Source organism: Benincasa hispida, chromosome 11 (assembly GCF_009727055.1).
Source record: "Benincasa hispida cultivar B227 chromosome 11, ASM972705v1, whole genome shotgun sequence".
NCBI classification, from domain to species: Eukaryota; Viridiplantae; Streptophyta; class Magnoliopsida; order Cucurbitales; family Cucurbitaceae; genus Benincasa; species Benincasa hispida.
The window spans coordinates 63,520,891-63,533,844 of record NC_052359.1 but is presented as its reverse complement, the minus strand read 5'-3'; the positions used below and the strand labels follow the sequence as shown (position 1 = coordinate 63,533,844).

Below are 12,954 nucleotides of genomic sequence, written 5' to 3'. Positions count from 1 at the left end.
TGATTCCAGACATATTTATAATTTGGCATGATAGATTAGGTCATCCAAGAATTATAATGATGAGGAGAATTACTGAGAATTCAAATGGATACCTATTGAAGAGCCAAAAGATTCTTCAATCTAATGAATTATTATGTGATGGTTGCTCTCAAGGAAAATTGATAATTAGACCATCACTAGCTAAGGTGGGGATTGAGTCATTTTCATTTTTAGAACGAATTCATGGTGATATATGTGGACATATTAACCCACCAAATGGACCATTTAGATATTTTGTGGTATTAATAGACGCATCCAACAGATGGTCACACGTGTGTGCTTATTATTAGGTCGAGATCTTGCATTTGCAAGGTTACTTGCTCAAATAATTAAGTTAAGAGCACAATTTCCTGATTATACAATTAAGACCATTCATCTTGATAATGCTGGAAAATTTAAATCTCAAGCTTTTATAATTATTGTATGTCAATTGGGATAAGTGTTGAACATTCTGTAGCTCATGTTCATACATAAATTGGTGGTTTCAAACCCCGGTTCAAACAGGAGAAGTACGCCCGAATAGCATTTCCTGCTACAGTTTGAGCGGATAGGGATAGAGAAAGAGGAAAAAAACGTAGCATAATTATTCATAAAACATTTATAGTTAATTGCTAGACCATTGCTTATGAGGACATACTATTTTGCATGCAACGTCACTTGTACGCATTAGACCACTAGCTTATCATAAGTACTTACCATTACAATTAGCTTATGGCTTTGAGCCAAATATACTCTACCACAATGCACTAAGATGGGTTCTTAAAGAAGGTTGGGAATATATATTGGATATGATTCCCCATCAATTATCAAATATCTTGAACCCTTGACGAGTGATGTATTTACTGCATGATTTGCTGATTATCATTTAATGAGACAAATTTTCCAACATTAGAGAAGTTAGAAAAAGAAATTACATGGAATGCATTGTTATTATCTCATTTAAATCCCCGTACAGATCAATGTGAACTTGAAGTTCAAAAGATAATTCATTTACAAAATATAGCACATCAGTTACCAGATGCATTTATAGATGTAAAGAAAGTAACTAAGTCACATATACTCTTTGCAAATGTTCCATTGAATATTGATATCCTAGACACAACAAGTTATCATTAATTAGTCTGGAACACGCCTGAAGTGTGATAGACCATTCAATTTCAAAGATAAAAATCATCAAAAAAAATAATCAATAAATGACTTAGCTAAAAATATGGATGTTCTAGAAGAAATCCTAGATATGGGTACTCATAACAATATTGAAGTAAATGAGGATAATAATGAGATCTCAATAAATTATGGAACCATATAAGTTGACAACATTTTTGTATACAATGTTACTCACAATATTATTTATGAAAGTGAGTATGAAAAATATCGACATAGAAAGGATTGACTTATGTGGAAAGAAACGATCCAATATAAATAAACTCATATTTCAAATCATGTGGCCTAGTAGTCTAGACATCAGAGAATGTCAAACATGTGGGATACAAGTGGAGTATTTGTAAAACAAATAGAGTGAAGTCACAAAATATAAAGCGAGACAGATCGCATAATAATTCTTGCATTAGACTAGTATTAATTATGAGAAAACATATTCTTTAATGGTCGATATACAATACCATGAGCTATTCAATTTATCTGATTGTGTATGAAAAGTTTAATATACATCTTATAGATGCAATCATACCACATGTATATGAATATCTTAATAATGATATTTATTTATGAAAATTCTTGAAGAATTAAAGGTATCATAATCTTATAATTCAAATATTAGAGAACCATATATATAATAGAGATTCTTATAAAATATTCTTGTTGGGATTGGTGTCCTAATTCTCCCGGAGTCTCGTTGTTTTGTAAAGATACACATTGTTTAATGAATAAAATAACTGTTATTTAATTATGACATTTACTCATATCCAATAAACAAAGATCATTGGTTATCTTATGTGAACTTAAGCATGTATATGTGATATACAAGTGGATCATGCCTTAAGTGATAACCTAAATAGGTTTGTAGTATAAGGATTAAGGTGGGATACCTGATCCTGGTATCCCACCTTAATCCTAGTGACATTACAGATACGACCCGCTTGTAAAGGTTTGTAAGTGTTGTAAAGTACTACAGATGGTAGATCTTTACCATTCATGTGGAGACATGCAAGCGAGGGTGTCTTATATAAAGAGTTTATATAAGACCTGAACCACGAGATGACTAGACTCTATATATAACGTCGTTGAAACTAGAGACTTACATCTCACCTAAACGACCATAGGTGACACGACCTCAATCCTGAGTGTTTTGGGAACTCCTGCCTTTGAAGGCGGTCTTTTGATTAGTATGGATGAGAGTGGCCAGATGAATAGCTACCCAGGGGACTTAATGGACCTATGGCTCGAAGCTCCAACGGTCCATGAATAGTTGACTAAACTCTTTAGCCACGAGATCCATCATCTGTTAACTGTCAGATATTCCACTAAAAACCGACAGCTGAACTCTTCTTACCACAAATATATTTCTGTGTCCATCGGATAAAACCAATCATGAGTACAATGACCCTTCACAGATGCTCATAAGTACAGTTGAGTCAAATTACCATTTTGCCCCTGTAGTTACATCTCACTTCTTAAGTACCATTGATTCCTCTAATGAACAATACAACATAGTCCAACTATGTGTGAACACCTCTCGGGCTAAGAGAAGGTGTGTGGTGCCACATCGTTCAAACCTCGGAATCAGCCCTTAAGGGAGCTATCTATTTACTTACCCTTGCCTTGGGAAAGGAGTGAATTCTATCTTGTGTAGCTGAGTTCCCAGCTCTTAAATCAGACGAATCCCCAAAATGGTAGGTTTGAATCGACGACCTGCACTCGTACCTATACAGATCAAAAGAACGCCCTCAATGGCAGGAGTTCCCAACTCATTCAGGATTGAGGTAATGTTACCTATGGTCATCCTAGTGAAGTGAAGTCTTTGTCGTGAACGGTGTTATATAACGAGACGTTAACACTTCATGGTCATGTCTTATACAAACTCTTTGTATAGGACACCCCCGCTTGCATGTCCCCAGCACGAATGATCAGGATCAGACCATATGTGACAAGTCACAACATTTGTGACCATTCCATAAAGCGGGCCGCATCCGTAGCATTACTAGGATAAGGTTTTCCTCTTATATCCATATACTACAGACCATTTTGGTTATCACTCAAGACATGATCCACTTGTATGTCACCACATCCATGCTTTAGTTACATACAGATAACTAGAGATTTTAAGTTTATTGGTTTGTGGTAAAGAAAATAAAACATGCAACTGAGCAAAAAACAAGACGTGAAGTAAATATCATATATTATACAACACAAGCGTTCGTACAAACTGTTTACAAACTACAGGACACGAGACTTTAGGGCATCAACCCGAACAATTAGTGGTTCATGGTAACTGTGAGATAAAAGGAAAATTGTTTTCCTAATTTTAGTAAGTTTTTTCGTAAAAAATTATTTTGAGATTTCTCTCTCGCAAAAAGAAATACACGGAAGCTTGTCAAGTAAATACAGATTTACTGAGCGACAGCTTGAGCGAAGTAAACGATCGTGTAGTGTTTTGTAGACGACAGACACTGAGCTAAACGATGAGCTAAACGATTGCTTAGCTTTAGCTATACGATTGGTCATCGACCTATGCGATAGGTTTCTGTCTTCTCCCACTTTCTCAATCGTGTACACGATTGTTCATTCCTCCTTCTTCTTCCTTAATCCAAGTCCGAACAGAGCCCCCATATGGATCCTCACACCGAGGCGATCGCTGAGGACGAGTGTGAAGTGTTCGTACAGTGTTGCGGTCGTGTTGTTCGAGCGTTCGAGGTTGCTGTATTCGAGCGTTCGTGAACAAGGAGTGTGGAGACGAGTCTACAAATGTTTGTAGCTTTCGCCTTGTTCATTTGTAGTTATCATGCTAGTTATCATGTTGTAATTTCTATATTAATTGTATAACCTCATGTTTCTGTTTCGACTGTATTTTGTAATGTGCATTCATTATTGTAATTTGGAATGATCTATTTTTCGCTGCTCATGGAAATCTCAGATTCAATTTCCATCACTTGACGAATGTAATATAATCATCTTATTCAATATTTGTTGGTGTGAGGGTACAAAATAACCCTATTTATCCATATCCTTTTATAAAGAAATCATAACTTGAGATTTACTATATGTTGATGATTTGAGCAGAAACTCTTGAAGAGATTTCAAAGACAATAGAATTTCTGAAGAAAGAAATTGAGATGATAAATTTTTCCTTAACTTGCAAATAAAGTATACAGCAAGTGGAATTGCATCAATTTATATATTTAAAGATCTTTTGTGGATTATGTACATAATTGAATACTCCTATGGTGGTTTATTCATTCAATATGAAAATGATATATCATCTGATCTCAGAAAGATGATGAAGAATGTTCGGTCTTGAAGAACCATAAATTTTTAGAAATAAGTGCACTTATATAGCTTGACTAGTTTATACACTGCAGTTTATAATATTTTTCAGTAATTTTATTACATATATATGATATTTATCCAAAATAAGAATATTGAAGTAGAGTTAAACATATGGTACGTTTTGTTTGAGAATTATTTTACATTGATTTATTTTATTTTAACAAATCTAATTATGATATAGTTGGTTGTGAAGATGTATGTTAGTTATCTAACCCATACAAGGTAGATCATAAACAGGTTACTTAGTACATGGAGAAGAATTTTTATATCATAAGTGAAACTGACCATAACGGCTACTTTCTTAAATCATGCTGAAATTCTTACAGTTTACGAGGCTAGTTGAGAATGTGTCTGACTAAGATCAATGACTCAGCACATTCGTGAAACATGTGGTTTGTTTTCTAGTAAAAATCTTCCAATAATATTATACGAAGACAACACATCATGCATATTTCAAATCAAAGGAGAATATATTAAAGGGGATAGAACAAAACATATTCTACCAAATCTTTTCTCCAATCATGATTTTGAAGAAAACGGTGACATCACTGTTTAATAAATCTATTCGAAAGATAACCTAGCAGACTTATTTACAAAATCATTATCAACCATAACCTTTGAGAAATTGGTGCACAATATTGGAATGTGGCGACTCAGAGATCTCATGTGATGTTTTCATGAGGGGAGTAAATATACTATATTCTTTTTAAGAGTATTAGATTATATGAAATATGTATTATTTTTCTTTCACTAGGATTTTTTATTAGTAAGGTTTTAACAAGGCATATTTCATATATATAACGAGGGGGAGTATTATAAATATTATGAAAATAAATGCCCATTAGATGCAGTGTTCATTAACCATGTGTCATGTCCCATTTTCAAAAGTGTTGTCAACGTGTCTCAACATTACACATTATTATTGTTCATGTAATCTATCTCTTACTTGTCAAATTGGCTATAAATACTGACATTTTGTTGGTTTTGGAAGACTAACATTGGGCAAAATCTATGGACATTGGAGAAAATAGAGATTTTAGAGAAATTTTTATTTCATATTTTGTTAATTTATTTTATTTATATATTATATTTATTTTATTTTAATATTATATTTTATTGGTATTTGGTTTTGTGCTCTTCTTCGCACCAAAAACCAAACTCTTTTTCTAAAATAAATAAAGAAATAAATAAAGGGTCGAATTAGACGGTAAAGATCCGAAAATTTCCCTTTCGTCAAAATGAAACCCTAAAAAATGAAATCCTATAAATTGAAAGCGAAGATCGACAGAAATTGTACAGACATATTCCTTCAAACCCTAATGAAGATTTCAATCTCGAAGCCGAGAGTTTTAACATCATCGACAATGTCTAAGCTGAAATTCAATCCAAGACGAGGAAGGTTTCCTTTAATTTTTTATTCTGGGGGTTGGAAATTGGAATAGAAATGTTTGCGATTAACAGGAATTCCATCGGAGTCCGAAACCTCTGATTTTCACTGGAAAGCAGCTGGAAGATGGCCGAACACTTTTGAATGTTTCCATTCAAAGAGGTTCGACTTTCATCCTTCGTTGATGTGCTCTCTCATTTTGAACCATAGGTTTTATTCTAAGGTTTTGAACGAATCTGTTTTATTTCTCTGGGTTATCGTTGTTTTAGAGTGCAACTCTTCATCTTGTAAAGGGTACAATCTCGCATCATCTTCTGTTGTTAATGTGCAGAAGAAGATATGTTTGTTCCCAATACTGATTTCCATTCGACTTTGTCAGCTGAAATTATTTACTTGCAGTTGATTTTCAATGAATGGAACATCATATTTTCATCAAACAAATTCTGTATTCTGTTGAAATGGGACTATAGTTGAACCCTATTTGCAATTAAATGCAACATAGAGCATCGAGTTCCCTACAGTGATTCCTCCTAAGCTTTTACTTGCTGTCAACTGATATATCTTTTGCAGTTGATATTTCTTGGTACATTACTGAAACTCAAGTTGTTATTACGTGTTCTTTATTCTCCTTTTCCATTATGTCCAAAGTAGTTTTCTGTAATTTAGTTGGTTTTTATGATGACATTGAATTTTGTCTGCCTGCTTTGCGGTTAATTGTTTTGCTTGTTTCTTTTGTGGGACTTTAAATTTTGTTTATCTCTTTGAGATTGGAACTTAATGGGTTTCAAACCCTATGAATTTGAGGAAGTTAAGGTGTGATCACAGCAATCGAGTTCCTTAATATATAGTTCCTTTGTAATTTAACCCTTCCCTTAAGACCAGCCAGCCTATGCAATTACTTTTTGTCATTTGTCTTATGGGATTTCTCGTTATGTTTGTTCTAGTTGTAGCTCACTTTCTAGCACTATCAATTTTTATCAATTTTTTTTTTTTTTTTGCTTCAGGTTGAAAATGGGCGCTCGTTGATGCGCTGAATTTACCTTTTGATGACTGCTCGTTGAGATCTTTGAAATCTCTGGCTTACCAAGAGGCTCGAACTTCACTGGGCCGATCTTTTCATTCTCCATGGTCTCCTGGGATTGGGAAGAAATTGAAGGTCCTTCACTCGGAATCTTCTTTCACGGCTTTCATTCCTCTTGAGGAATTTTCGATAGGGGGAGACATTTGGTCTCCTTTTTTAGGCTTAAGTTTGGGTTCCCTAACCTCCCCTTTCTCATTGGAGGTAATTAGATATATGTAGTTTTAAGTATTATTTACATACATATCTCATCAAGTACATCAACATTCGCATTTAAAGTAGTAAGTTTTGTATGTCGACTAAAAGCACAGGAATCGTCCTCATATCTACCCTAAACAAAGCACACGACCTTGACAAAACGTAATATTACAAGAATTAAGGTGTTTTTGTTGGAAAATTGTGTCTAAGTGGGTAACTTTTGTTTGTCGAACTGTCTACTACGTACAAATACACAACCTCATGCTGATGAAATAGTATGGCAATAATAATCCATTGCATAAGTTTACATCAACTTTCAAAATAGAAAGTTCAATGTACAATTTCCATTACAAAAACTTTATCCGTCACAACAATTCAAAATACTGTTCATTTAAGTTCATACATCACCCTTTTTTAGCTAATCTGAATTATACACGCCCAATTCACTAGTAGTATAGTGACGAATGGGATTAGAATTAGATTATTCAATTTTGAATTTTGAAATATAAGGACAAATTTGAAACAAATTTTGAACCTTAGAAGCCGAAAGTGTATTTTTTTTTTTTTTTGAAAAGGTCAAATAACTTACCGGCCTCATTTTTAGTTCAATGTCAATAATCTCGTTTTACTTCTTCAATTGAACTTGTGTTTTTTTTTTTCTCTTTTGGAATAAAATAAAATAGAACTACAAAATTAAGTCATTGGACACCGAACTACGAAACTACTCTGGGTAATAGATTAAATATGGAGAAAGACCAAACTGATTTTCCTCCATAGCTTTATGAGCCAAATAGTGAGCCAAGACATATTTTGACCTCAACGGGAGTGAATAAAGGAGATCTTGCGAAGACATTTCGACCTCGATGGGAGTTGATAAAGGAGATCTCCCCATAGTTTTAAAGCCAAGTACTTGAGATCTAATCCACCACAAAAATCACTTAATGTGAAATTAATTGATTGGTTACTAACCAGATTCACCACCTTCAAATAGTCAATTTTTACAACCACCTTGTCATTGACAATATCAAAGACATTAGACAACGATGTGGAGGAATCCATCCTTGGTCCATTGAGTGACGACTCCCCAATTGATGCTTTCCACTTGGAGAGCCATTCGAGCACCTCAAAATTGTCAAATGTCGATCAACAACACAAATAGAGTCAATATCGATATCAACCCAAAAAACTTGAAAAATGAGCTTGACCATGTATATTTTGGTTTTAGGCAATTGCCGAATCACGTTTTAAAAAAATTAATTTAAGCTAAAAAAGTACCTACGCTTTGACGAACCATGTTAATTTTGACCCGTTCATGATTATACTTATAATTAGTTGGAAAACAGCATAGGTAAACTTCAAAACATTGATAACTTCTAAACCCTAAACAAGTAAAACTGTTTATTATTAATATTTCATTCATATTTTTTCATTGATCACCTCTTCATATCAATATTCTTTTTTTAGAACACTCAAATCCACAAATATGTTGATGGTAGCAAAAATGATAGTTTTCTTTTTGGTTGATCATATATGTGTTTTACTAGTCAAGTATGCTCAGATTGATACCCAAGCAAGTACATAGTACATCTCTAATTCGTTCAACACATTAGGGTCTGATTTAAACATATTGGATATTTCAAGAAAATACTTTTGAGAAGTCCAAAATATTTACAAAACTAGACTATAATTTCAACTATCTAGCAATCTATGTTCAATACTTTAAAATATTTTTAAATTTATACAAATAACAGGAAAACATTAAAATAAGCACATTTTCAAATGTTATTTTATTACAAAATAATGAAATTGGATTGATTACCAAGATAAAAGTGATCTTTCAAACCATACAAAAAATTCAGTTAAGTATATTCAACCAATGGTGACAATAATTATTTTTTCCGTAAGTACATACAATCAACACATGATCCCATCCAGTTAATAGACTTATAGGCTATATGCAATGAGTCCCACACATCAATATTAATCATTAATTAATTGTAAAATGCAGCCAAAAAAAAGTATCATGCTCTATTGACTTGAATAATTTAAATCAAAACGAAAACAATCTTGATAAATACCAGAAACCAAAACATCAGACTGTCAGAATTAACAGATGAGAATATGCTATCTTCCCTAAAACTATTGAACTCAACAGTCGAGTGGTGAAAAGCACACGACGATTTTGAAGATGGCTATGAATCACAGTCTTCTTCCTCTCCTGCCACCCTTTCTTCGAGTGCTGTCGGTAGGGATCGGAGTTACATCCTCTGATGAGACAACAAATTAGGTTAATAAAACAATTTCGGATTGAAAGGGCAACTGTGGTAGAAAAGTCAACAAACTCGGAGCATACAAAAATTACTTTGCTAAAAGAACTCAGAGATACCATGTTTCTAATCACAAAAGTGATTGCATCCATTTCGTAACCACTCTCACAAACATGCTCTTGACAGAAAAAATACGAGTCCTAATAAAAATTGACTATAAGAAAACAGTTTGGAATTGTTAAATCACTTGTCATTTTCAAAATCATTCCAAAAATGATTTCAATAATTCAGAATCAATTTTAATAGTATGAAAATTGCATATAAAAGTGTAAAATTAAATATTCAATTGATTTTAAGTGATGAAACGTGTATTTCAGAGTAATTTTGAACATGACAAAAATGATATTAACCATTTCAAAATACTCCCAAATATGTACCTAGAATGCCTAATGTGTTATTTATAATGAATATGGGCAGAGCTCAAGCAAATGTTAACCATCACACAGTAGCTTCAACTTCATAAGAGAACATTTATACATCATATTACTACAACTCTATGCGCAACCAGAACAATAGCAACTGCACTTCAGTTACAATGAAATGCTAAATGGAGAAGCTTTGGTTTCTTACTGAAAATCTAGCCATTCTTGTAAATACTGAAAGTAAGAATATGTACCCATACGACCAATCCTCATTCCCGAACGTGCAAGGGCCCTAAGAGCTGATTGAGCACCAGGTCCAGGAGTTTTGGTTTTATTTCCACCAGTAGCCCGAAGCTTTATATGTAAAGCAGTGATGCCAAGTTCCTGTTAGACGCTACTAGCACTTAGAGAGATGAAAGATAATCCCATGGAAGTAAAGAGCACAAAAATGCAAGTGAATCAATACAAATGCTCAACTCTCAACATTCATAAAGCAGTTTTCACATTTAGATCAATTACATTTGAATGAAGAGAAACATAAAGCTGATTAGAGAGCAAACCTTGCATCTCTGAGAAACATCCTGTGCAGCAAGCATGGCAGCATAAGGCGACGATTCATCTCTATCAGCTTTCACCTTCATACCACCTAAACAAAGAAGAGATATATCATTGGTTCCGACAACCCAGAAGACAGAGAAGACCAAATACAGGGAAATTATCAACCGTTAGGATACGTCCTAACTAGAATTAAGATGTGGAATATATTGAAATATAAAAGATAACTACAAGATATAACAAGTGTAAAGGCACTTGGAAACTCCCCTCTTGAGTATGCTAACCTAAACTCTAGATCACTCAACAATTGCTTGTCTTCCCTCACTAACCCTCCTTCTACTTATAACAAGATACACTAACTCACTCACTATCTAATTACCCTTATGCTCCTTACTGGTATCATACTAATATCTCTAACTAAATACCTCACATCAATCAGTGGATCCACTCAAAAAATAAACCAAAAGCAATGCCAGAATCAAATCTTACAGTGACATGAAGAGATTACATACCAGTGATGCGAACAAGTGTTTCCCGACCAGACAGATCGGTCACATGCTGCAAATCAAGCATAGAACAAGCAATCAATTACACAAAAAAATCAAATAAGAACTTTAATAAAGAATCTAACGAAGATTACTCACAATGAAAGTGTCGTTAAACGAAGCAAAAATGTGAGCAACACCAAAGACATGCTCGCCTTCACGAACAGCAGGGCCAAGAGTGACAGTTTCCTCCTTAGGCTCTCTAGTCTTCCTTCTCGACTACAGATTACACATCACAAAGGGCGTAAACTTCCAATTTTGTGTTTAGAAGGCAAACTTGACGGAACATCGATTGAAATGCAGCCAAAATGAACGCCTCGATTTTGTTACACAAAACAAATTAAACAGAGGCATAAAATTCTCCGCTCTCCTTTCGTAGGCTAGTATAAACAGATAACATATCTCGAATCGATTGCTAATGACAAATTTTTTCATAAGATTTCCTACATTTTCTTTGAATCTAGTAATTATAATCCGATCGAAACTAAAATTTGCATGAACTGAATACAGGAATTGGAATGGAAAAATGATGAAATACCATGATGGTGAAGAGTAAATGGCAGGACTTCGCAAATGAAATTAGGGCTTGAGAGACTTGGCTTGAACCTTCAACCTGCTACCGCCCCACCTGGAAGATAATACTTTTATTTTATAGTTAGGGTTTTCAGAATGGGGGCGGAGGGAAAATAATTTTGATTCCCAACCCTCTAAATCTGCACAAATTATGAATTTGCCCTAAGCCCTCCCCCAAGGTAGGAATGGCAATAGGCCGGGTGGACAGGGATGCATTCCCCATTCCGTCTTCATGGTATTATTGTTACATAAGCCTCGTGGTTATTATTATTTCTAGTATAATTAAAGGTAGGAAGATTCGAACCACAAACTTCGGAGCTTCTAACATACTCGTATGTCAATTGAGCTATGTTCAGTTTGGCGTCTCATAGTTAGTTGATTAATGAAAAGATGACGTGACGAAAACATTACTTATTAATATATATATATATAAACAAACTAAATCATTTCGAATGTGAACAAAGATGATTACAAAAGATGTTTTTTTTTTTCTCGAATGAATAGTGATCGCAATAACCTTTATATAGAGAGCATATTGTACAAAAATAACAAACAGATTATACAACTGAATACCATAAAGATAAAACTAAAAATGATCAGTTGGAATAATTTTTCTTATCAATTTTTATTTTATTTTATTATTTTCCCGATCTATGCAAGTAGGAGGGTTCTTGTGTTTGCGATCTGTGTTCTTGCTAGCGAGTTTTAATCAATGAATTCGGTGGATTCAAGTCCAAAAAAATTTAATTAATCAATTTTGTTAATAATTAATAGATCCAATTTATCGGTGGTTCTTGATCTTAATTATTGATAATTGTGTGAATTAAATCCAGTTTTTAAATTAATAAGTTTGTGAATTGAATCTAAACTTTGATTGATGATTCAAGTTTAGATTAGATTGATAATATTGTCAATTTAAGTTTAAATTTGATTAATCCTATTGTGGATTCAACTTTAATTCATCATGTTGTGGATTCAAGTTTAATCGATCATGTTGTGGATTCAAGTCTAATCGATCATGTTGTGAATCTACGTTTGAGTTTGTTGATGTATATATATTTTTTATGATATTCACATGATTATTAGGGGTGGCCATTCAAACCGCAAAAACCGAATCGTTTCTAAAAATCGAACCGAACCGAACCAAAACTCAGTGAAATCGAAAAATGTGGTTCGGTCCGGTTTGAAGAAATTTTGAAACCGAATTAATTCAGTTCGGTTTGGTTTCAATTTCAAAAACAACCAAATCGTTTTTAACTAATATATTTATTTATTTATTTATATATTTAAAAAAAAGAGTAAAACTCAATTTTAAACTGAGTTGAACCGAACCAAACCATTTTTAATTAGAAAAAATATATAACATAGATATTTTAAGAATACT

The 12,954-nt window shown here is 33.5% G+C and overlaps 1 protein-coding gene, 1 long non-coding RNA gene and 1 other non-coding gene across 4 annotated transcripts; 2 read left to right on the top strand and 1 right to left on the bottom strand.

Annotated features, from left to right (window-relative positions):
• The first annotated feature begins 5,771 nt into the window (after nt 1-5,771).
• LOC120091298 lies at nt 5,772-7,407 on the top strand. Its single transcript, XR_005485688.1, has 2 exons — nt 5,772-6,094; nt 6,937-7,407. It is a non-coding gene; the product is annotated as an uncharacterized LOC120091298 (long non-coding RNA).
• LOC120092281 lies at nt 6,258-6,356 on the top strand. Its single transcript, XR_005485990.1, has one exon. It is a non-coding gene; the product is annotated as a small nucleolar RNA snoR99 (small nucleolar RNA).
• A 1,762-nt stretch (nt 7,408-9,169) lies between the features above and the next one.
• LOC120090092 (40S ribosomal protein S14-2-like) lies at nt 9,170-11,696 on the bottom strand. 2 transcript variants are annotated; one of them, XM_039047582.1, is made up of 6 exons: nt 11,536-11,696; nt 11,097-11,216; nt 10,965-11,010; nt 10,458-10,543; nt 10,106-10,281; nt 9,170-9,475 (listed from the first exon to the last, which is right to left on the bottom strand). In XM_039047582.1, exons 1-6 carry the CDS (start codon nt 11,536-11,538, stop codon nt 9,301-9,303), a joined length of 606 nt encoding a protein of 201 aa, XP_038903510.1. In that variant the 5' UTR covers nt 11,539-11,696; the 3' UTR covers nt 9,170-9,300. The 2 variants fall into 2 exon arrangements, with proteins under 2 accessions (XP_038903510.1, XP_038903512.1); XM_039047584.1 differs by having other exon boundaries at nt 10,152-10,281.
• Nucleotides 11,697-12,954: the final 1,258 nt, after the last annotated feature.

Coding starts and splice junctions, on each gene's coding strand:
- LOC120090092 (XM_039047582.1), bottom strand. Junction 11,011..11,096: donor CGTTTAACGACACTTTCATT/GTGAGTAATCTT, acceptor CTTGATTTGCAG/CATGTGACCGATCTGTCTGG. Junction 10,544..10,964: donor AACACTTGTTCGCATCACTG/GTATGTAATCTC, acceptor TTCTTTGTTTAG/GTGGTATGAAGGTGAAAGCT.